General features: G+C 38.0%; 1 protein-coding gene across 1 annotated transcript in view; it reads left to right on the top strand.

Annotated features, from left to right (window-relative positions):
* The window catches only part of LRP1B (LDL receptor related protein 1B), a 1,288,869-nt gene that overhangs the window by 918,528 nt on the left and 346,074 nt on the right, over positions 1-24,267 (top strand). Inside the window, exons 36-39 of the mRNA XM_045032831.1 lie at positions 1,742-1,867; positions 7,947-8,078; positions 17,250-17,384; positions 17,962-18,091. Of these exons, the coding sequence (XP_044888766.1) occupies positions 1,742-1,867; positions 7,947-8,078; positions 17,250-17,384; positions 17,962-18,091 (523 nt within the window). The remainder of the gene's footprint in view (positions 1-1,741; positions 1,868-7,946; positions 8,079-17,249; positions 17,385-17,961; positions 18,092-24,267) is intronic.

Raw genomic sequence — 24,267 nt, 5'->3', positions numbered from 1 at the left:
ATTTAAAACTTGACAACAAACATAATTCTTAATGTTGTTTGGGTTTTTATTGTTATTATTAAGGCTACGTTTATGTCACAGAGATCATGGAAGTCACGGAATCCATGATTTCCAGAGACGTCTGTGACATTCTCTGCTTCAGGCCCTGGGGCTGTGGGACTCTGGAGCTGGCAGCCAGTGGGGCCCTGACAGGGTTCCAGCAACAGGTGACAGGGGGTCCCCTACAAGGTTCCAGCAGAATGTGACAGACTCCTTAGGGGGCCCTCCTCAGGATTCCAGCGACGGGCAACAGCCTCAAGCAGGGGGTTGGGAGGAAGGGGGACACCTCTGGCGAGCAGCTGGGGTGTCCCATTTTCTCTTTGGGAAATGTGGTCACCCTGCAGCTTCCAGCTGCGGCGGGCAGAGCGAGAAACCCACAGCTCCCAGCCACCACTTCTGCAGCAGCAAAAGTCACAGGCTTCTGTGAATTTTTATTTATAGCATGTGACCTGTCCATGACCTCTACTAAAAATAACTATGAGAAAATCTTAGCCTTAATTATTATTATTATTACTTTATTATTTATTTCATTTTAGTTCTTTTAATTGACTACGATAAGCTTGGGCCTTAACTTAGGTTGTCAATTTCAAATTCAGTTTTAAATAGTTTTTATAAAAGCAACCCTGCATTTAATTTTTTTTTTTAAATTCTGATTTAAATAAAAATATTTTTAAATTAAAAAATGTTGATTATTATCCAACCTGCTGAAATGTAATCACTCCACTTCCTCAGGCAGATCATCAGAACATTTCCATCATCTCAACTAGGTAAATCTATCTCAGAGTTTGAGTGTGTTCAAAATAAAGGTGGCAAGTTAAAAGAAGGCTGAATATTCAATCAAACCCCATAATATGAGTTGAGATGAAGAAATTAACTATTTTGAAGAAATTAACTATTAATTTTTTTTGGAGCATATTTGATGTATACTTTTTTATGGTTCTTTACAATCCTCAGAGAGATCTTTTACACTTTGTATCATTACCTAACATGCTGTGAATAGCATCACATGGCCCAGCATAATAAAAATGCTATAATAATTTGATATTTAATAACTGGGAGAGTTCATAAATTATTTAAATTCAAACAATCAGTTTTAATTAGTAAAGTGAGCTTTGAATAATCTCGGGATATCTCTGTGGAATACATATCTATGAGTATCTAGGTAATACTTGTCACTGTTGCTACACATAGATAATGAGAATTAATATGCTAAATAAATAGATAAATCTTAAAGGTACAAGTTTAATGTAGTGTTTGGGGAATTATGTGCACAGTGCCAGGAACAGGAAAATGTATAAGTGCTTTTTTAACAGTAAAATTATTTTAAAAATGCCTTTCATATAGTGATATGGTACTGAGGTTTTAGCAGTGGCTTATGGAGTGCTAAGCTTTAACTTGACATGTTTCCAGTTTCATCATGTTTTCTTAGTTTAAAATAGACAAGCTCAGTCAGGACTATTTTAGTTTAAAGAGATTTGTAAAATATTCTAAACATAAAACATGATGTTATGCTGAGGTTTTCATGGTTTTCAGCATTTCTGTGTTTGCAATTTCAAATAAATCAGGTGAATAATATGCTATGAACTGTTAATAAATTGTTATTAAAATACTAGTACTAAGCAACTGAACAGCTTAAACTTCAGTACGATCCAGAGTTGTAACCATCCATTCCCCCCCACCCCACCATTTTTCCATGCTGCAGGTAGCAATTCCTGTCAACTAAACAATGGTGGGTGTTCCCAGCTTTGCTTACCAACATCAGAAACTACCAGAACGTGCATGTGTACAGTGGGTTATAACCTCCGAAAAAATCGTATGTCATGTCAAGGTATTTAGCTTTTCAATTCTTATTTTTGCTAAACAAATGTTATGATAACATTGAGGCAGAAGAAGAGTCCTTATTTGTGTGTGTTTTTTTTTAAAACCTAAATGAACAATTTTACTAAGAAAAGCATGGCTAGTTTATGGCAGAAGAAAGGAGATCCCACTATAGCTAAGGATTAATTGAACCTTTCATTCTAATTTCCATGTTTCGGTTCCTCATGACTTTCTCAGATTTATTTTGGGGAAAAAAAATATTGCTAGGAAACTTGTATATGTCCCCTTATGTTACATACACAGCTGAGCAGGCCCATCATTCTGTAGCACTTTATTGGTTCACATCTGCTGGATCTCTGTTTTTACAAACCATGCGGGTGTACAAACTTTTCACTAGGGGTCTCTACTACAAAAGGATATGAAGAAACTAACTTTAACATCTTGGAACCTGAAGGGTAAACTTACAAGAATGGCTGCTGATAGGAGCTACAGCAGTTACTTTTATCTTAAATTACAGAAAAGATTTTGCCTCCAGAATGGATTATAGAAGTTAAAGGACCTTTTCCAATGTGTTGAAAAGTTTTTAAATTGAATATTTTGGAAGCTTCCCCAAAATGTTTGGACTTCTTTGTTTTTAGGCAAGAAAAACATTATGGTTCTCAATAGGTATAACATTTAGTATGGAACTTTGGTTCCTCAAGAAGCCTCCAGGCTCAGGACTTCTAATTCTACATCCAGTGGAAAAATATAATTTTGTTGAAAGTTGGTAATGACCCCTATATTTACACTGCCATTATGAAAGATTCTTACAATGCTTTTTGAGAAACTTTAAGATTTCAATTGTTTGGAATAGACCTTTGGAATTCAGCACAGGATAAGACATCTGACCAGAGAATTACCTTTTCTTTGACCCTGGAAATTCTATTCATGTTTTGCTGAGATATACACTGTTGAAAATCCCTTACTTGCTTGTGTTCCTCAGGAAGATTTGGTGGTTTTTGTTTGTTTGTTTGTTTGTTTGTTTGTTTGTTTTAATGTAATTTTCATTTGCTTTTACAGGCAATTGTAACTTTTGAATCCATGGCAATGGTTTCCCTGAAATAGTTGTCATTATATTCTTCTAGTTATGACTTGAGCTATGAATGAACAAGGGGATTAATCTATTAAAAAACATATTTTCTTCATTTGTAACCAAATTAAATATTTCCTAAATCATCTCAACAGTTATTTTGCAAGACTAAATCCTCCTTTAATTTAAGCAATTCATATCTATGAAAAGATCTGATTCAAAATAACTTCAGTTTCCTGATGTTCAGACAACACAGAACTAGAAAAATAAATATTATCATTAGACTATTTAGGAGGGTAGTAGTACTTTACAGAGTTCCCATACCAAAAAAGAAATGTCAGTGTGCAAAATCTCCATGTCTCGATGGATTTGTTTCCTACAATTTGCTTATACCAACCCAAAACACAATAGAGATGTCAAGTGATGTGATGGTATATGAATTTCCTATCCATATATTGAATTTAACATCTAAGCATTACACAAGCAAATCTTTACAGCAGTCTTTTCCTTTAGAACCTTCCAAGCACCATATTTATTTTTAAATTTGTAACAATGTGTCTTTTCACTATTACACGATTACTCCCATGCTTTTTTTGGTAGTGGTCAAAGCTTTACTTATTTTCTGCTTTCCAGTGTAATAAGAATGAATATATATAACTCAGAACATATATGAAACTGATGGATGTTTTTCTGCTATGAAATGGGATCCAAATCCTGACTGGGACCTGTGAATGCCACTACAATAGAAATAGAAGTAGTTATGATCAATATTAACATCTTAAATCTAGTAATTCTCAGTGTGATGAGACAGTCACAGAAAGCATGGAGACCCAAGGAGTTGGTTAATGAAAGGATTAAATGGGTAATATCTGTTCCTTTTCAAGTGTCCACTGCATATTTCCAGCTATATCATTTTTTCTATAAAGCAGCATCCGTTTGGCTCTTATACCCTGTCTGCTCTCCTCTCTATGAAGCATTCCAAGTGTATAAAAGGGAGAGGGGCCCAAACTGTATTTCTGTTTCTTTTTAACTGCTGAAGGTGCAGCAAGTTCAAATCTTACACAATGTCCTCAGTGCTTTTCTCATCAGCTTCTTTCTTGGATTCTGCCTTTGTGGGGTATTTTCTTTATAGCTAGTTAGGTAAACAGTTAGTTGGTACAGGTTTCTTCAGTTTAAAGACTATATAGTACCCATTGGGCACATGCAACACCAGAATGACCTGTAGGAAAGGGAGGGTCACCTCACTCACTGTTACTGATGATGGGAGGTCTTCAGGTCTGCTCAGATAAGTCTGGAAATGTGTAAGTTCAGCATTGACTTTGGATATCTGTTAGTCTCAAGTGACTCTGTGCCTGGCTTCAGTAACATCCATCTCTCTGATCGTACCTGGTGTTTGGATTCCCTCCGAGATCTTTTCCATTTGAATTACCTAGGACACCTTGTCCAGTTCTGGGAGAACACTTAAGCCAGTTCTCTGGAATCCAGAAACCTCTGTTAAACTTCAGCTCATCACTCAGGTTACTTTATTGTACTTAGTCATGGCATGTAACAGCTCTTTGTCTATGCTGGCCAGACCTAGATGCAGGAAGTTAAGATACAAGATACCAGAATTCCAGTTCATGTCACACACTGCACAGTTTATAGACATCTTTACTAACTACAAACTTCTATGTTTATTTTATGTAAAGACCAATCACTTTTCAGATTGCATAAGGCAATCTTATTAGTTCAGGTGTTTTGCCTACTTTGTTTACTATAAACATACCCACAATAGTTAGCTGTTTCAGTAACTACTTGCTTGGGTTTGTTCAGCAATTACTTGTTCAGGTATGTCTTGTCTTCACTTGGGCCTGCTCATGTCAGCTAAGCCAGCCCTATGTTGCACTCCTTTTCATTTTCTCTTATGTTAACATTTGTTCCATTTGCATCATATTTCTCTCTTTCTGTGCTTGCTTTTTCAATTTTATTATCCAGCAACACATTCCTATGACCACACTAAGCATTATTCTTTGAACTCTGATTAAGACTAAACTTAAAGTATGCACCAGGAGGTGCAAGCTCACGTCCTTTGGTTTGGCCCACCAGAGTGTTTCCACGGCCTGTACAGTATTGTCCCCAATTTGTTGTTGCTCAGCTATATGGTGGGTCATGGGCACCAATTGCTCCATGTTTCTCTTTACTAAATCGGTTATGTTAATGCACATGCGCAGTATACATACAAAGAGATTAGTCTCTGAGTCCCATTCAGTGTTGTCCATCACATTCTCCTCAATCCATACACTTAGCCATGAACTAAGTCCTGAGTCCCAATCTGAGTCCAAAAGGTGAGGTTTAGACAAAACTCATCCAGGTTGCCCTGGCATGTCATTGTCCCAACTGAAAAGTGATGGTATCCCAGTGCACACATGATATCATCAAGCCTTACCATCTCTTTCATTTCTCCTTTGTGATTAGTTAGTCCCATGCTCCCTCTGAGGTAAATGCATTCTCTTGTATTAAGCATTCACAGAATCATTTATGCCACATTCTTTGACAACATGAAGTGTTTATCTTTACACTATCCCTTGTTGCCAACTTAACACTATTATAATGTTATCTATATGTTCTGTTCTCAATAATACCCATACTGTTACCATACACTAATTCTCTAGGACTCCCTGTCCATCTAGGAATAACACTTATAATTTGCACAGTTGAATTATTAATTTTATGTTGTGCCCAATGTCCAGGACCTTCTAGCCTTCCAAAGTGCAAATTTTCCTCCCAAACATTCTTAATTCCCTTTTCCACAGACGAGTGTTCTGTTTAACAATCTGGACCTCCCCATGGCTTTATTCCCTGCATTAGATGCATTAAGAGTTTGGTACCATATATGCTGTAACCAATTGCTTGTGTAGCCAATGAGTTTAGTTTATTGTTCATTTATTGTGTGGTTATGATTAACTAACATGTTATGTCATATATAATCATTAAATGTTAAATAGAGTTAAATTGTAGGATTATAGAAGTATAAGATTGATCAGTAGTTAGAAGGGATAATTTAAGTAAGTAGGGCTGAAATCCCAGGTATTCATTCACTTGGATATATAACAAATATTCAGCTAATTTGAAGATATTGTAGGCCTTCTGTCGTCTTGTTTAGAATTTACAGAGCTGTTGCTTGAAGCTCTGTATGTACATATATGCAAAAGGACCCAGAAAAACAAAACCAGAAGTCTTTAATTGAGGTCTAATATGGAGAGTGAAATTATGGTCATTTCCACTACTCTTTTTGTTATCCAAAGCTAATCCAGTCTTTCTTCACCTTGAATTCCTCAGCCCACCTTAATGCATTGTGTGGCTTGGTAATCTCCCATAAGTGAGAATATGCAAAGACCACTCTAAGAACAGTAGTTGTGGGTGAATGTTGCCCCTGCATATTTACACTTCTCCACTCATCTCTCCCATTTCTTTGGAGTCTCAGTGAAAGATTTCCAAGGTTAGGGAAGGAACTGAAGGGTGGCTGGGGCAACTCTCCTGGTATACCATCAGAATCCTCTGTGGGGGAGAGGGACAGTTAGTCCCAATATGGACACTGCTTGATGGAACATTTCTGCAGCTTGAAGCATGGGGTGTGCTATGCTGACAAGTGGGATTATGTAGAGGTGACACTCTTGAAGGACAACAATTACTGGTAAGTAACTTCTCTGTATTAAAATGCATTAAGTTCCAAAGAGAAATTGAAAAATAAAATCCAGCTACAGAGTGTGCTCTGCAAGGTTGGATGAGATTCACAATAAAAATAAGATTTGAAAACACTATGTCCTGGATGTTGAGAGAGCTTGGCATTTTTATTTGTATAGGACTAAGACATTTAGGAAGTAAGAAATTTTTTGAAGCCTATGGCAATCAGGAAATACTGTTTACATGTAGTGCCTTAGTGGAATAAGGCCTGGTATACTGTAGGAAGGTGTTAGTTCCTCAGAGCTCAATATACAAGGGTACGGTTGCATTGATAACAAGTCTGTCAATGTTTCTCTCTTAGAAATCTGCTTAGAAAACTCCCACTTAAATCTGTACACACATTTATATAGAGAGATATACTGGAAGGGACCCCAAGGGGTCATTGAGTCCAGCCCCCTGCCTTCACTAGGCAGAACTAAGTACTGATTTTTGCCCCAGATCCCTAAGTGGTCCCCTCAAGGATTGAACTCACAACCCTGGGTTTAGTAGGCCAATGCTCAAACCACTGAGCTATTCCTCCTTCCCCCTCTCAATTTACTCATCAATACTCTTTCCACTTGGAATCTAGATCAGTTTTTCACTTTGGGATGGTGGTTCTATAATCCCTATTTAATTGGAACTCCTCAGTTGTGGTTCCCAGGTACAGACTGCTAGCAAATCCCCCACAAGTGGGACTATGCAGATACGATATCTGTGGTTCTTCAAGAGTGTTACCTGTGTATATTCACACCGACAGTGCACTTCTCCTTTTCTTAGAATTTTTTCGTTGTAGGACTGTTGGGTTTAGCAGAAAAAAATGAACTGGTTGGGGCCAGGAGGCCCTTTTTATAACTTTGACTCCAAATATATGGTATCTTAAGAGTACCTCTTTCCAGAAGGTTCTTGAAGCTTGGTGGTGGGAAGCATAGCCTTCAAGTGTTAATATGAAGTGATAACACTTGAATTAACCATGACATTTTAACCTTAATTATATGTTAATGGTGGGGGAAGGGGGGGGGGTTGCATGCAAAATATATATATATTTTTTTTAACTACATGGTGAATCTTGAATTGGAGAAGTGTTTTTTTAAACTATTTTATTTAGAAATATCAGAAACCGCACAGTCCAATATTTCTAGTGATTACAAAGCAACAACCTCAATTAATATTTCCAGATTTTCTTTAATAATTTCTTTAAAGAGCTCCCCAGTGTAATGTGTTGCATTACAAAATATTAATTCATTAAAATTTGTTCATTTTGAATTTTAACCTATGGTTACTGTATTTTGCTCTTATTAACTATTTAATTTTCCCTTAGGTATTGAGTCATTTCTCATGTATTCTGTTCATGAAGGAATTAGAGGAATTCCTCTGGATCCAAATGACAAAATGGATGCTTTAATGCCCATATCTGGAACTTCGTTTGCTGTGGGTATAGATTTCCATGGAGGTAAATAAAATATTGTGTAGCTGTATTTTATATTTAAATTAAAAGACTATTTTTTCAAAACTGCTAAGTAACTACAACTGCATTTGAAGCCAATGGGAGCTACCAGTGCTTGACCCCCCTGAAAACCAATCTGTAAATACATAACTGACCAGAGTACTCAGTGAAAAATATTAAAATGTCATTGTAATTGGTAGTGGAAGTAAGTAATAAGAAACTGTATCCCACTCTTATTTTTGAATATTTTACAAGGAGGCAGGAGAAAAATTCTTCTCCTTTATTTCTAAGGCTAGGACAAGAAGCAATGGGCTTTAATTGCAGCAAGAACATTTTAGGTTGAACATTAGGAAACACTTCATAACTGTCAGGGTGGTTAAGCCCTGGAATGAATTGCCTAGGGAGGTTGTGGAATCTCCATCACTGGAGATTTCTAGAAGCAGCTTAGACAAACACCTGTCAGGGATGGTCTAGATAATACTTAGTCCTGCCTTGAGTGCACCAGACTGGACTAGGTGACCTCTCAAGGTCCATTCCAATCCTACTATTCTATGATTCTATGAACATGTGACTTTATATATAATTAATAAACACAAGTAATTAATACATGTTTAGTGTGGAAGGGGGAAAATCAAAGAACATTTCTTAGAAGTGTATCAAACTGAATTTAGAGGTGAATACTTGTATTACTGTGGTTTGCACACGTGATCTGATATTTGATGTTTGACAGAATGTTATGATGCACACATAACGTGTAGGGACAGATTTTTTTCCCCACTCTTCTTCTTTGTGCCACTCAGTGGAGACTGTAGAGATTGGTCAAATTTTCTTATCTGGGAAATCTCCATACTTTAGGGAGTCTTTAGCATTCAGAGAGCCAGTACAGCAGACCTGTGGAAGGTGCTGGTGCCAGTGTGAGGGATGTATTATAGGAGTGCAAGGAAGACCTGGTGGAGGAATATGAGAATTAACTTATTTCCTCTACACATATCCTCATCCTCACCTGATGAGGGGGTCCATCAAACATGTCTACTATAGACGACTTCAGGGTCATTCAGGATCTTCTCCAAAGGATGGCAGAATCCCCCTAGAGATAGTTCAGGAGTGATCTCACAAATAGTTTTACATTTTACACCTGACTTCCTGAAGTTGTTTAGCCATGCCTATTAATAAAGCCATTATTTAACCTTGTAGGGACCTGTAGCAGATTCCTGCATCTTTATTAGCCACAGGTCTCAAGTTCCCCCTAACGGGTTGGGGTACTTTTTTTCATACCATGTACCTGTGACATTGTTTATAACAGCAGCACACAAGAAGTCTAAGTTGCCTGGGACACCTAAGTCTACCACCAGAGAAAAAGAACCCTTTACTCTCGGAAAGACTGTGTAGTGACATTTCAACCTCTGGGTCTCTATACAACAGCACAGAAGAGGAAGCAAAACAGATTTCATTCATTTCCTTTACAAAGTCCCCCTTCTTCTAATCAATACCAATGAAGAGCTCATGATTTCTGCAGAAGTGGTGGTCAGTGGCCTGGGCTGGAGCAGAAATACATATTTTAGATGAATATTTAGGGGGCCTCTGCCCCGTTTGCCACCCTCTTGTGCATGCCACTGCTTATTAGCATTCAGACATGTGGGGCTTTCAATTAGCACTATTAGAGTACATCTGGCTACTATATTGGTACATCACCCACCTGCTGATGGTCATTGAATTTCTTTTCTTACCCTACTATTTCTTGGGTGTTAAAGGCCCTAATTCATGTGTTTCTGATAATTAATGAATCTTTCCCTACCTGAGACTTAAACATGGTACTTACATGTTTGATGGACCCTCCCGTTGAGCCCATGTCATCGTGTTTTCAGTATCACCTTTCTATTAAAACTAGTGTTTTAGTTGTCATTACCTCAGTTTGTAGGATGGGTGAAATTCAAATGTTAATGGCTTCACTGCCTTATTCAATATTTCATTGGGAGAGAGTAACTCTCAGACCACATCTGAAATTCCTACTGAAAATAGATTCATATAAGCCAGTTTATATATCTACTGGTATATTTTCCTAAACCTCATGCCTCGCCAGCTAAGACCAAGCTCCATGCACCAGATATCTGTACAATTATGTCCTTTTATATTTCTAGGACAATGGCTTTCCTCTAGTCTTTTTATGGCTTTTAACAGTAAAGTCTAAAGGGCAAGCCCTTTCATCTCAAATGCTTTCCTACTGGTTGAATAAATTGCCGGTTCCTTCTTGAGTTAGGATACATTCCACTAGTGTCCAAATAGTAGTGGTGGCTTGTTTAAGATGTATCCTTATCCCTCAAATCTGTAGCACAACTACTTGGAGTTTGAGTCATACATTCACCAATCAGTCCTCCACTGTCACAGCTTCTAGGTCAGATGCTTTATTTGATAGGGATGTTTTACAGTCATTATTTAAATAGGGATTCCTATTAATCCCTTGAGGGGCAAGTACTATCCACTCACCTACAGTGGGATCTTTGTGGACAAGAAAGTGGTTACTTATTTACAGTAACTGGAGTTCTTCAAGATGCCTTTTGCCATTTAGATCCCCAGACCCACTCTCCTTCCCCATTGATATAGAATCCTCACCCAAATGTCTATATTGGTGAAGGAGTTGAATGGCGGCAAGGCCTTTCTGCATTTTATATCCTCACTATTGGTGATACAAGAGTATGCAGGGTACATGCACAGCCCCAATAGACTCTGCTGTATGAAATATTCCAGGCTCCCATGAATGAAACACAAATATGTACAGAGGGAATCTGTCTGGATAAAGGTTTCCCAAAGAGCTCCAATTACTCTGAAGTAAGTAATCATTAAAAAGGGGATAGAGAATAAGACTGAGAATATATTATTGCCCTTATATAAATCCATGGTACGCCCACATCTCGAATACTGTGTACAGATGTGGTCTCCTCACCTCAAAAAAGATATTCTAGCACTAGAAAAGGTTCAGAAAAGAGCAACTAAAATGATTAGGGGTTTAGAGAGGGTCCCATACGAGGAAAGATTAAAGAGGCTAGGACTCTTCAGTTTGGAAAAGAGAAGACTAAGGGGGGACATGATAGAGGTATATAAAATCATGAGTGATGTTGAGAAAGTGGATAAGGAAAAGTTATTTACTTATTCCCATAATACAAGAACTAGGGGTCACCAAATGAAATTAATAGGCAGCAGGTTTAAAACAAATAAAAGGAAGTTCTTCTTCACGCAGCGCACAGTCAACTTGTGGAACTCCTTACCTGAGGAGGTTGTGAAGGCTAGGACTATAACAATGTTTAAAAGGGGACTGGATAAATTCATGGTGGCTAAGTCCATAAATGGCTATTAGCCAGGATGGGTAAGAATGGTGTCCCTAGCCTCTGTTCGTCAGAGGATGGAGATGGATGGCAGGAGAGAGATCACTTGATCATTGCCTGTTAGGTTCACTCCCTCTGGGGCACCTGGCATTGGCCACTGTCGGTAGACAGATACTGGGCTAGATGGACCTTTGGTCTGACCCAGTACGGCCTTTCTTATGTTCTTATGTTCTTATGTTCTTAACCTCTCTTCAGGTATTCAGGAGGAGCAGTTTCAAAGCTGCCCAGGAAAAGAAGAGACCAAGCAAGAGACCTAGTATACCAGCACGTCTGAGCAAAGGGCAGTCCTGAAACACTTAGACACTCTATGCTTGGCAAAGCTGCAGAGAGTACCACCACATTTTTTATTTTCCAATCTGACCTATTGCAGCCCATAAAGGAGATTAAATAGAATGTACTACATGGAACTGAGGCTTTGGTAGATGCTCTCAGAATGAAACTTGTTTGCAAGTGTCTCAATGCGACAAAACATTTTGAGAGCTAGGGAGATTTATAGCATTTCTCATAGGCAGCTGAGATCCAAGAGTGAAAATCAAGAAAATATGGTATTTTTAGTGGGAAAAGAAGTGTGTTATTTTTTTTCTGGACAAATTCATTGGCAAGTAAAATTTCTCCATGAATTATCATTGCTTTTAATAAAATTGACAGCAGATAGTATGAATTTGTGGTTAATGCATCCAACTCCAAATAACTAAACAATGTAAAGAAAACATGTAAGATGCAGTAAGTTTTCAATCATTGACAAATTTAGGCTTATATCTTGGAGAAGGTTTCCCTTTGTAGTATCCTGCGGTTCTGGAGGCCATGGAGCAGGTCTAGATGTGGAGTTGAAAAATGTACAGTTGGGGCTGTTGTCATGCAAGCATGTAGGGCTGTTAATCATCTCCTGCTATGCAGGACTGTGACTTTTGGTAATGTGTAGGACATAGTGGATGGATTTGCAGCAATGCGGTTCCCAGAGTGTGGTTGAATGATAAATGGCACACATCCCTATTTTGGTATGAGCCCATCTTGCCAACAGAGAGGGCTATTTTTCTATGGTTATGCATATGTTGGTAGATCACCAGAGATGCTTCCCAGGTATCACTATGGCTGATCAGGGCAGGTTCATGATGTTCTTTAAGAACACAGGACTGTTCAGAAAGCTACAAGCAGGGACATTCCCTCTTGAACAGTAGATTATCATTGGTGATAGTGAAATGCCAATAGTGATTCTTGGCCACCCAGGCTCCTGCTTGTTCCCCTGGCTCATGAAGCTATTTACCAGCCACCTTGACAGCACAAAAGAAAGATTCAGCTACAGTTCAGCCGGTGTTGGATGTGCTTTTGGCAAATTGAGGGACACTAGCAGTGTTTACACACTATATTAGAGCTCAGTGCAAAAAATATCCCACTGATTATAGCTGTCTGTTGTGTCCTGCATAATATCTGTGAAGCAAAGAAAGAAGAACTCCTGCCAGGGTGGAGGGTGGAGGTTTAGCAGCTGTTTGCTGACTTTGAACAGTTCAAGACAAGAACTCAGTGTGATGCTATGTGGTTAAGGGAGGATTTAAAAGAGCTCTATAATGGAAAGCCATAGTGGTGTTCTGGACTGGGCTGTTCTTTGTGCCTGGAGCTTTAGGTGCTGCTAGGAATTGTGTAGTGCTGCCTCTACCTTTTATAAGGCCTGGTCTACACTAAGGGGGGGAGTCGAACTAGGGTATGCAAGTTCAGCTACGCGAATAGTGTAGCTGAACTCGAAGTACCCTAGTTCGACTTACTTATCCGTCCAGACGTGGCGGGGTCAAACTCCGCGGCTCCAAGGTCGACTCCGCCACCGCCATTCGCGGTGGTGGAGTTCCGGAGTCAACCGGAGCGCGCGGGGAGTTCGAACTATCGTGTCTTGATTAGACGCGATAGTTCGAACTCGGAGAAGTCAAACTCACCGCATCGACCCGTGCGGTGAGTATGGACCTGCCCTAAGTGTTTTTTTCCTGAACCAATGAGTTGTTTTGTGCTTGCTGTATATTTACAAATACTGCCAGATTTGAGTACTGCTGTGTATTCTGCAGTATGAGTTGTAAACTATAAAGATAATTTTATTCTCCAAAACCAGAAATTTATTGAGTGGCAAAAGCAGCATGCAAAAAAGCCATAGTCAATGCAGTAGAAACTTTTAACATAAATTAATTAAATGAAACTTTACAATTGGAAAGGCAGCAAACAAATACTTCTATCCATTTGAGTGTGCAAGTATAGTTTCTTGTGGATTATACATATGTCAACTATGGTTCTCACCAGTTAGGGTAAGTGAAACTTGTTTTCTTGTTGTCCTCTGGTGTGGAATGGTGGAGGAGAGAGCTGCTACCATGTAATACTGAAAGGACTCTGGGATTTTTACAGCTATAGGTCAATCAGGATCTGCAGCATTTGGGTTTCTTTCCTGAGAAGATTTATGATGTCCTGGTGCATTTCTGTCTTCTTTTCCTGCTGGGACTCCTGGGGCTTTTTCCTCTTTGCTCTTTCTTTCTCCAGGCTGTCTGACATGTTGGCCCTTTTTTCTCGGCGTGATGCAGCACTGGCTTGCAGGATCTTGCTGAATATGCCCTCCCTAGTCTTCTTTCTCCTCCTCATCAGGGTCAGGCATTCTGTGGGTGTGGAGCAGGCATCTTGTAAAGCCACTGATGAAAACAGACAGATGAAACCTTAGATTTACCATTACTATAGAAAGGGAAAGATTAATTTCAAAATTCCCTTTCCTTATTGCCATAAACCCTTTGAATAAAAGGTGCTTATTGACATGTCAGCTTTGCAGTGCCTACCTTGACTCAGGAGAGTTAGAGGCATGTGGGATTCAGCAGCTAGATCCAATCACAACAGACCGGGTTCTGTCTGGGGAGTGTGGCTGGACCGACTCATGACAATATTCTTGCAGAAGCATATGGAGCATCTAGTACAGGCCACTACTAGAGAAAATATGTTCCTGTGAATTTCCAGCTCAGTATGAATGATTTTTGAATAGTGTTTTCCCAAAAAAGGTTATGAACATTTTCCAAAAGTGAGTACCTCATTTTTTAGTCTCCCGCTCACACACCGTCTTGTCTGAATTGCTTCCAGCTTTTTAGCACAAAATAAAATTCTACCTTTCCTATAATCTGAATTTCAGACAGATTTGCAGTATTGCCACCCTTATTTCTGTGCTGCCTTCAGAGTGGCAGCTGTTGGCCAGGTATCCAGCTCTGAAGGTGGCACTCTGCCAGCAGCAGTGCAGAAGTAAGGGTGGCAATACCATATCATGGCATCCTTACTTCTGTGCTGCAGCCTTCAGAGCTGGGTGGCCGGAAAGTGGCAGCTGCTGACTGAGAGCCCAGCTCTGCAGGCAGCAGCACAGAAGTAAGGGTAGCAATACCATATCATGCCATCCTTACTTTTCCGCTGCTGCCTTCAGAGCTGGGATCCCTGCCAGCAGCCGCCACTTTCCAGCTACCTATCACCAACCATTAAAACAGCCACATATGTTATGCCAGTTTCTGCAACTGGCAGGGCAAACAAATCTTAACCTACATTTCTGAAATCCCTTTCTATAACCAGCAACTTTGATGTGTAAAAGAGTATCATTGTGCCCCGCCTCTTTAAAATATATGTTTATGTTCTCAGCCCTCATCAGCTCAGAGCAGTGAGGGTTTATATTTTATTTTATTTTTATTTATTTATTTCATTTTGTTTTAAATTGGAAGCTTCTTTCTAAAACTGAGTCTCATGGGCTTTCACACGCTGCTGTTTTGGCCCAGTTAGTGTGTCAGCATAATGTATGTATTTTCTTATATAAAGTACTATATAAGTACAGTATTTTAAATGCAAATATTTATTAATTACTATAGTTTGAAAAAAAGTCATGCTTTTAATACTAGGAATATTATTTCCAGGTATTTTATCACATATATTAATATGTTTTTATTACTTCATAGGTTTAGATCACAAAACTACTTACACATTTTCTATTTTGGCAAATAAGCATAACATCCTTGGTTAATCTGGGTGTTTTAAAGGACACTGTCAACATTTGTTTATTAATTGGCTTATTTAAAAAGTTCAGTTAACTGATGTGCACACTTTAAATAGTATGCCTCTCCTTTTTTCTTTTAAAAAAAGTTACTATTTTTTTTGCCCCATCTATGTTGAGGTGAGTGTTTTTTACTGTCTCTGAAAGCCAGTCCAAACACGTTCTGCCCCACTTCTCACCCTAACACCCTTTCTGACTGTGTACCCGGGTACCAGCTGTTTGCTGTTTATACTGTTTCAGCTCTGCTATTTCATGGACTGGGGAACAGGATGCACCATCAGCAAAACAGTGATAATGACTTTTCAGAAAGTGCTGTTAGTTGCACCAAGTAAACAAACATTTTCTCTGTAATCCTTCTGAGTTATGATCTTAAGAGTTATTTGTAACAATAGTAGATACAACATTTTCATGTAGTCTCATTTACCCAATACACTTTTGTAGGTAATTCACACATAATCATACACTGCCTCTCAAAAGCAGGAATTCCTTGTAAATAGAATAGCTGGAAATGGCTCTCTTGGTAAACTATACAATTCCAAATGAATATGCACAAATTTTAGAGAGTCTAGTTCTACCTACTTTCTCAATTTGAACCAGTTACTCAAGGCCATATTTGATTTTTTTTTAACTTTGGCCATATTTGATTTTTGGAGTTACAGGCCAACTGCATGTCCTTCTGACGTAGAACGTTTATGTGTTTGGGGTGGGTTTAGAGAGAATTTGGCAGCGGTGTCTGTGAGAAACTGCAGAAAGATGAACAGTTTGGCTTCAGTTTTTGAGCACAGAATTGCACTTTGTTAGCATCCTGAAATTGGTCCACACATATGTAAGTTTTGCTGTTGCTTTTGTTGTCTCACGTGTATTAGTTCATGAAACTAATAGGAGATATGTGCACAATGAAAATAAAAATAAACAGGGAAAGAATATCCTGGATCTTTATCAATGAGTCATTTCCGAGAGGAAATAGCTCACTCCATAAGTCCAAGACTCTACTTGACCACTTTGAAGACAGAATTTAGCCATCTATTCAAATGGAATTGCAATGTCTTTACAGCGTTAACTTAGAAGATGAGTCACAAGTTATCAAATTTCTAAACTTCCTTTGTATCATTACATGAGGGTTTTTTTCACATCTTTATTAGATATACGTGATGATTCCAAACATTTTATCTGCATGATTGCCAAGGGGAAGGGGGTAGATGTAGGTAGTTCCCAAATTTGCCCCATAATATTTAAGATCCCCAAATGTTGTTGAAATAATTATTTTTAAACATCTGTACTGGCATTAAAGAAATAACATTAGTACAAATATGAAGGTATCCCATTGGAAAGCATACTGTTAGTATATTCTTTTTATTACAAGTATTGTGGCAGTAAAAGCATTGGGCCTTGTTGTGATATTAGTTGTAAATACACAGTAGTATAAGACAGTCCCTGTACTCAAGATCATTAGATCTACTCTGATTTTCTTTACTGGAGGATCTAGCCCATTGAACATTTATTTTTTAAATGGAGAAGATGGGGAAAATAAGTAGTTGGAAATGGGGATGGTGTTTAAATACTATTATCTTAATCTTGGGTTAGGTATTAATATAATATTAAAATTGTGACGAAGCAATGTAGTTCCTCATGCAGATGATTGAGCAAAAATGTGAGGTTCATTTTGAGCAGAACATTTTTCATTGAATTATTCCCCAGTCAAGGTGATAACTTTTACTAATTATATTTTTTCTGTCTGTATTTTTTTGCCCACAGGAAATGACACAATTTACTGGACTGACATGGGTTTCAACAAAATTAGCAGAGCTAGACGAGACCAGACCTGGAAAGAAGACATAATTTCAAATGGCTTGGGAAGGGTTGAAGGCATAGCAGTGGATTGGATAGCGGGTATCACCAGTGCCTTTGTTATTTCTTAAATACCTTTTTGATAGGCCTTTTTATGCTGAAAATGATCCTACTTGATGATAATAGATTTCTGTACTTCTAGCCACAGAGGTGCATTTTTTTTTCTTTCGGCTTCACTCTCTCCAATATTCAGAGCCTCTGGATATGTTTTTTTCACACTGAAGATCACTCACTGTGAATTTAGCAAAAATCTCCCGAGAATTCCATAAGGTGGAAAAAATGGTTTTAGACATTCTCTTATGCTTGAAGACAGATGAAAAATTGAAATGTCCCCCAGTTTCTTAGGTGTGGAGTTTCAACTTTGTTTTGATACATACAGATTTGGTTTGGACCTTAAGACAGAAATGTTTGAAAGTAGAATTAAAAATGACAAATTTCACTTCAGTGTATGTTCATAATAACTAGGTTTAATGAGAGAGTAATAAAACCTAAAAGCATATTAAAACAAATACAGAATATTATTTTCTGCTACTATGCTTTATGCAGCTGAGATTAAACAGCAACTGGTCTTTTAAAGAAGTAGTTTCTTTTCTTAGTAATTTCTTGGTGTTTCTCCTAGGTAACATATATTGGACAGATCATGGCTTCAACTTAATTGAAGTTGCTAGACTCAATGGCTCATTCCGATACGTAATTATATCCCAGGGTCTGGACCAGCCAAGATCCATAGCAGTGCACCCAGAAAAAGGGTAACTTACATATTTCTATATCTTTTTTAAAAAATGCATGCTAATATTAAAACTTTACAATTAGTAAATTGGGCATTCATCCTGACATCTGTTTACTGATAGAGTCTTCAATAAAACCAGACAAAGATTGTACTGTAAAAAACAGTTTTTATAAAAATTGGATGTTCTCATATACTGAAATACTAACTATGACATCTCTGTTTAAACTAAATATTACAGTCTACTTCCCTATTTGCAGAACAGTTTCCCTACTCTTAGACAGTCTTTTACCTGAAGGCTAGCAAGAGATCAGAAGTGTGCTTATTTTCTTTTTGAATCCTCTTCAGTTTTTAGCACATCATCAGAATACAAACCACCCAACTATAATAAGCCCAATGTGGTGATAAATTATTAGAATGGTGTAATTCTTTGATGGCCATAAATATCAATGTGTTGGCCCCAATCTAACATCCTCTCCACACCAAACAAGAAGATCTCCAATATTGACAAACTATATCTGATAAAGTGCTTAGGTACAAGAATAGAATGGTGGTGCACAAAACATTCTTCAGATCCATCCACCAATTGCAAAGTGCTGTGGACTATGCGGATGCAATAACAAATCCCCTTACCATCAAAGCTGCACAGCTGTTGCCAGCAGACATGTTCTGGATTGTGTAACTGAAACATCAAACAGAAACACTGACCACTACAAAGAATTCTCATCCTTCTTTGAAGAAAATATCAACTATGAAAAGGACTTGCCGAGACAAATGATTCTAAATCACAGCAGATTGCATTAACCATATGATAGAATTTGGCTTCATTACACATGGGGAAGCCCAGAGACATAGCTAAATGACCATATATAAACAGAACCTGTGCCCTTCCTGACATGCAAAGGCCAGTGGAGAACAACTGTGTCTACGGCTAATGCATTATCAATGTCTCTTTCAGAAAATTGAACTTGCCAACCTCCCGGAAAACACAAAAATCCCTTAGAAAGTCATATATACGTCTATATATCTCATTTTCCACAGATTCAACCATCTCCATTATAAGGAGATCACAATACCTACAGGAAATCAGCTTTTACATTCAGTCAGGGGAGTTCTTCAAAGTGGTGTGAAGCCTAGAGTGGTTCTTCCAACTTACCACTAAGCCTCAACATTCAGTTAGCATTAGTGATGGAAAATGACTTCTGAAACTGTTTTCTTTTCCTCCTGGATAAGGATTTAACAATAGTGATATATGTATTCTTCAGCTTGGATTATTATAATGCATTATATCTTGGGCTGAAGATGGAAGCAACCAGAGGTTTCAGCTAGTGCAAAATCTCAAAGTCTGCCTCCTCAACATGACATAACTCCGGTGTTCAGATAACTCCACTGATGGTCTGTCTACTTCTGTCGACAGTTCAAGGCCTTGTTTCTTGTCTTCAGAACAACTAAGGGAACGGAACCCAGCTATGTGAGTGACCACATCTCTATCTATGAATTGCCAGGACAGCTGCGCTTCTATGAGACAAAGCACCTCAAAAAGGCCCGAATGAAGCACAGTCGTTTCAGATAAAGTACTCTTGCCCAAAGGGGCTCGTGTATTGAAACAAGCTCCAACTTCAGGGCAAATGTTTTAATGAAAATGTGACCACCATTATCTATATATTCCTCAAGTAGAATGACTTACGTCCGACTAGAGAAAACTCACAGGAAGTCTCTGTGAAGTCTAATAGGGACCTTATTGTGCAGATTTATTTTACCTGGGGAGTGCCTGCAGGTTGCAGTAGTGTGCTCTATAAATAAATCCCCCACCTAAAAGAGTTTGGAAGTGTAGGAAAAGAAACAGTCAGCTACTCCTGAGTATTTGGGGAGGAGAGAGGGATTGTAGCCCCAATCTTCTTTCTGCAGAGACATCTAAAATCTGAAACCTGCTTATGGGGGAGTGTGGATCCAGAGGCCTTGAGTGGGAATGAATGTTAAGGAGCTTGTTCTTTCACTTAAACCTGGTACCAGGCGTGTGTGTTTTGGGTTTCAATGAAAACATTTTTCACAGGCCAGCTCCTGACTCTGTCTCCTGTTTTAACTTACTAAAGGAATAAACCCTAAATAGCCATATAAGGAGGTAAAAGAGAAATGGCAATGCTAAAAATGAGAATTTCCTTGTTTGCTATGCTAGGGGGAAAAATCTGTGTACTAGATTACTGTACCTTCTCTGTCTCTCCTCAAATCTTAAAATACTGTGATTTGGTGCAATGCAAAAGTAGCTAGTACAAGAAGTGGCAGGTGAATTACTGTCTGGAGGATTTTGTTCAGCAATTCCAGTTGAAGTACAAGACAGTAGAAAAAAAAGAGAACAGTGTACTGTGTATGAAATGATTTATGAACAAATTCAGTAGTGGAGAGATTCTTTAGTTTCTGCAGTCTTGTTAAGCTTTCTAGGTTTCAGAGTGTGTTCAAAATGATTGAGGAAGTGGAGAAGACGAAGGTACATTAATTAGTAAGTGTTCCTCTTGTGGCAGTTTATCCCAATTTGGCTGGATCTCTGTCTTTTATTCTAAGCCTCAAAAATGTCATTGAGATAAATTCTGAAGTTTTAAACCTCTACCCAGCCCCAGACTGTAGAACTGTGGTTTCTTCAGGAAAGAATGAAGTTTCTGTGGCAAAGGCATCTTTTGGATAGGTGGATGGTGGTAATAAATTCTTTATTATGGGAGATGTAGGCCTCCTTTCCTCACTCCTCCTCCGCTTGCCTTCTTACTAGATAAACCGTTAATAGCTGCTTATACCCCAGCTCTGTGTCAATGAAACCAAAGTTGACAGCTTCAAAAGGGACGTGAAAATAACTGTTGTTAAACCCTTATAAGTAAAGCTGAGAGGGAAATTGTTTTCTTATCCCTTGAAAATTTTAGAGATGTTGAAAAATTTCTCATTCTGCATTAGAAAGAACCAGAGATCTTCCAATATTTTTTCCATGAAAAAACAGAGTGTGAGCAAAATCACAGAATAGCCAATAGTTCAGTGGTTATGTCACTCATGGGATGTAGGAGGGAGGGGAGAACCAGGTTCAAGCCCCTGTTTTCCCTTAGTGAGTACAATGACGTGTATCTCTTGAATCTGAGTTGTCTCCTAACCATTGGCCTCTTTCTCTCTCTGTAGCCCAATTAATATTTAATTAGTTATACAAAGTGCAACAGCTCCAACAAAAGAGATCACAGACTATAACCCATTTCTTAGGGTACTCACCTGTGATATAAGAGAACTGTGTTCAAATCCCTGCTTTCAATCAGGCATCTCCTCGGTCTTCTGCATCCTATGTGAATACAGGCAGGTATCATGGGAGGATTGGGAGGGCTCACTCTCTTTCTCTAATTTTGAGCAGAAATACCATCATGGATCTGGGAAACATTCCTGAAAATTCCTGAAAATGTTAATCAAAACAGCCCCTTTCAAGTCTGATGAATTGGTATTTTCTGTCAAAAAACAAATTATCATCAAATTCCCAAACAGCTCTATTTGTTAATTCCGCCAGTCACAGCAAAATATAAACCATGTATCATTCAGCCCCTTATGATAATATTTCTAGATAGTAACATAGACCATACTGAGTAAATTCAGAAAGGAACCTTAGTCCTATACAGCAATTTGTCTGCTACACCTCACTTATGCCTGGTCTTGCAAGATGATATGGATTTGACTAATTTTGATTTTCTTGGATGAAGCCAAGGAGAAGGTTCCTGATTAGTTTAGGTATTTTAACTTTACTTATCTAATTCACACTGAAAAACTTCAGAATTACTGAAGACTGATCCCTCTGTCCCATTCAAATTAATCTCAGATATTTCATATTAACTTCAAGTAGATTAAGCTTAACATCATCTCTTTTCACCCTATTGTTTTAAAGTTAATTAATCCCAGGAAAACATCCAATGGCCATCTTGTCCTTCCCGCAAATGTGCTTAAGTAGTTAGCTTTGCCTTATCAGTAAGGTACGTTTTATTGGACAAGTTCTAAAGTTGTTTCAAAAGTAGTTGCTCTGGCACATCTTTCCTCTCTGTATAGTGAAGTGCCATCTTCAAAGATCCACAAGATAAGTACATTGACACCTTTCTGGGAAGGTCCTATACATTTTTCCACATCAGTTAGCAACATCTATTCTCTGTCATTCTTCTAGTGTTCTGATAGTGTATTTCAGGGCTTCTTTCCCTACAAACTTCTGGTTTAGAGTCCCAATTGATTTTTTACCTTACTATATATGGTTTTTGTGTATAACTGAAGTTGTCTCAAACAAGTAGTTATCACTCTAAGAGAAAGACTAACAAGTGTTTAGTTGAACTAGAGAATGAAGACCTGTTTTTCTGAAGTCAGCATTCAATCTAACGTCTATGTCAAGAAAATAATGCTGATTAAACATGTGAATACAAGTATAGTTAGTCTTGGAGATGCTGATTGCAATTCCATAGTTAAAGGTGCATTGAAAATGTAGCTAAGGTGAGTTTTTAATGACTCATTTTTGGAAATTGTGACAGGTTATGTTTCTTTGGGTCCCTCTTTAGCTTAATATCTTAGAAACTTAGAAGTTACCTGATGTAGTAGTTAAATTCTATAGACTAAGCTATTATTTAATATTTGAACAATAAAATATTATTTTTCATATTTGTCATTGTGTCTTTCACTTATGACATGAAGTTTAAAGATGAATGCCTTTTACTATGGACAGGAAAGATATTTTACTTCAAAGAAACTAGTATACAATGCTTTTAACCATCATGCCAGTTAAAATAGACTTCCTCTTTCTCTAGCCTCTTACAGCACACACACTCCTCCTTCCCTACAGTTGTTGCTTCTGGCATCATTCCCTGCAACCCTATATTAATGCTCCCCCAAAGTCAATTCAGCATCCATATTCTCACACTCTTGTAGATGCATTTAACTAATTTATATTAAATTCCTTAATACCTCATTAGCATGCCAAGATATACAAGTGTTGCCAAAATGATAGCCAGATAGAACACTCTGGTCTTTCTCACTTGTAGGTACAATCTGCCCAAGACAAACCTGGGTCAACTGGGGAGTAGATTGCCTTTACAAGCTTTCATTTGGTCAAAGAGTGTGTGTGCACTCTTCATGAGTTCAGGAGTACATTTAATAAGTATATAATGTTGCATTTAGTGTGGAGCTACATTTTCAACAACACTGTCCACTTTATATATAGAAAAGAGGAATCTATTATTAAACTCCATTTTGGCATGTTCTGAGTTATTGATAGCTATTTGTTTTGAGGATGCTGTCTCTGTAGAAAGTAGTAGTGGACTAGACATAAGAAATCGCTTATTAAAAGAAAGATTCTGCTCATTTCTTGCTAGAGGAAGCCAGGAGGAGTTTGAAATCCTCACTAGTTGGTAGAAACGAATGGTCTGAACATTAAAATATTCTAATCTATTCTATTCTATGTGTGAAAATTTAAACTTTCATATTTCACAATATTAATTCAAAAAAATCTTTCCTCAACTTCATTTAAGTTGTGCCCAATGCGTTAACTATGTTAGTAATTCTTTGTTAGGACCAGATTGTGGCCCATGCTGCCCAAAGGTGCAGTGGAGTAGAAGGTGGTGTCAGATGTTCCCTCTCTTCCTTTGAGCTGGTGTTCTGTACCACAGCACTCATCTCACAGAAGGAAGCAGGCTCTGTAGACTTGCTACATTCCCTCATTCTGCTCACACAGGTTGTAGGCAGAGCTCTGATCTAGGCATCCCTCCTTCCCAGCATAACAGTGGTGTAGTTATGAGTAGTTAATTATTGAATATAATCTCATTTTGTCAGGAAATGGTGAATTAGTATCTTGGTCACTCTACTTCTGTGTTGTTCCCCTTCCACCAACCTTCTGCCTGTCTTTTGAATATAAGTCTCTTATTTTCAGGGAATATTCCCTATTTTAGACTGAAGGTGTCTAATTTATTAAAGGTGCTCCCCATAATAAATAAATAAATATTCTATATTTGTATTTTAAGGGAATTCTAATTTTTTTTTCTTGCAGTTTCACTATTCTGTTGGATAATAATTATAGGGTTGTGCTTTAATGAGGCACCTAGTGTCAATTGACATAGCTCCATAGTCAATAGAGCTATGCTATGTACATCAATTAAGAAACTGTTTTTTATAGTCAGATGCATCCATTCCATTTTAATATTGTGTGTGTGT

This window comes from Mauremys mutica, chromosome 10 (assembly GCF_020497125.1).
Source record: "Mauremys mutica isolate MM-2020 ecotype Southern chromosome 10, ASM2049712v1, whole genome shotgun sequence".
Classification (NCBI taxonomy): Eukaryota; Metazoa; Chordata; order Testudines; family Geoemydidae; genus Mauremys; species Mauremys mutica.
The sequence above is the reverse complement of the archived record's forward strand: the minus strand, read 5'-3'. Positions and strand labels throughout refer to the sequence as shown.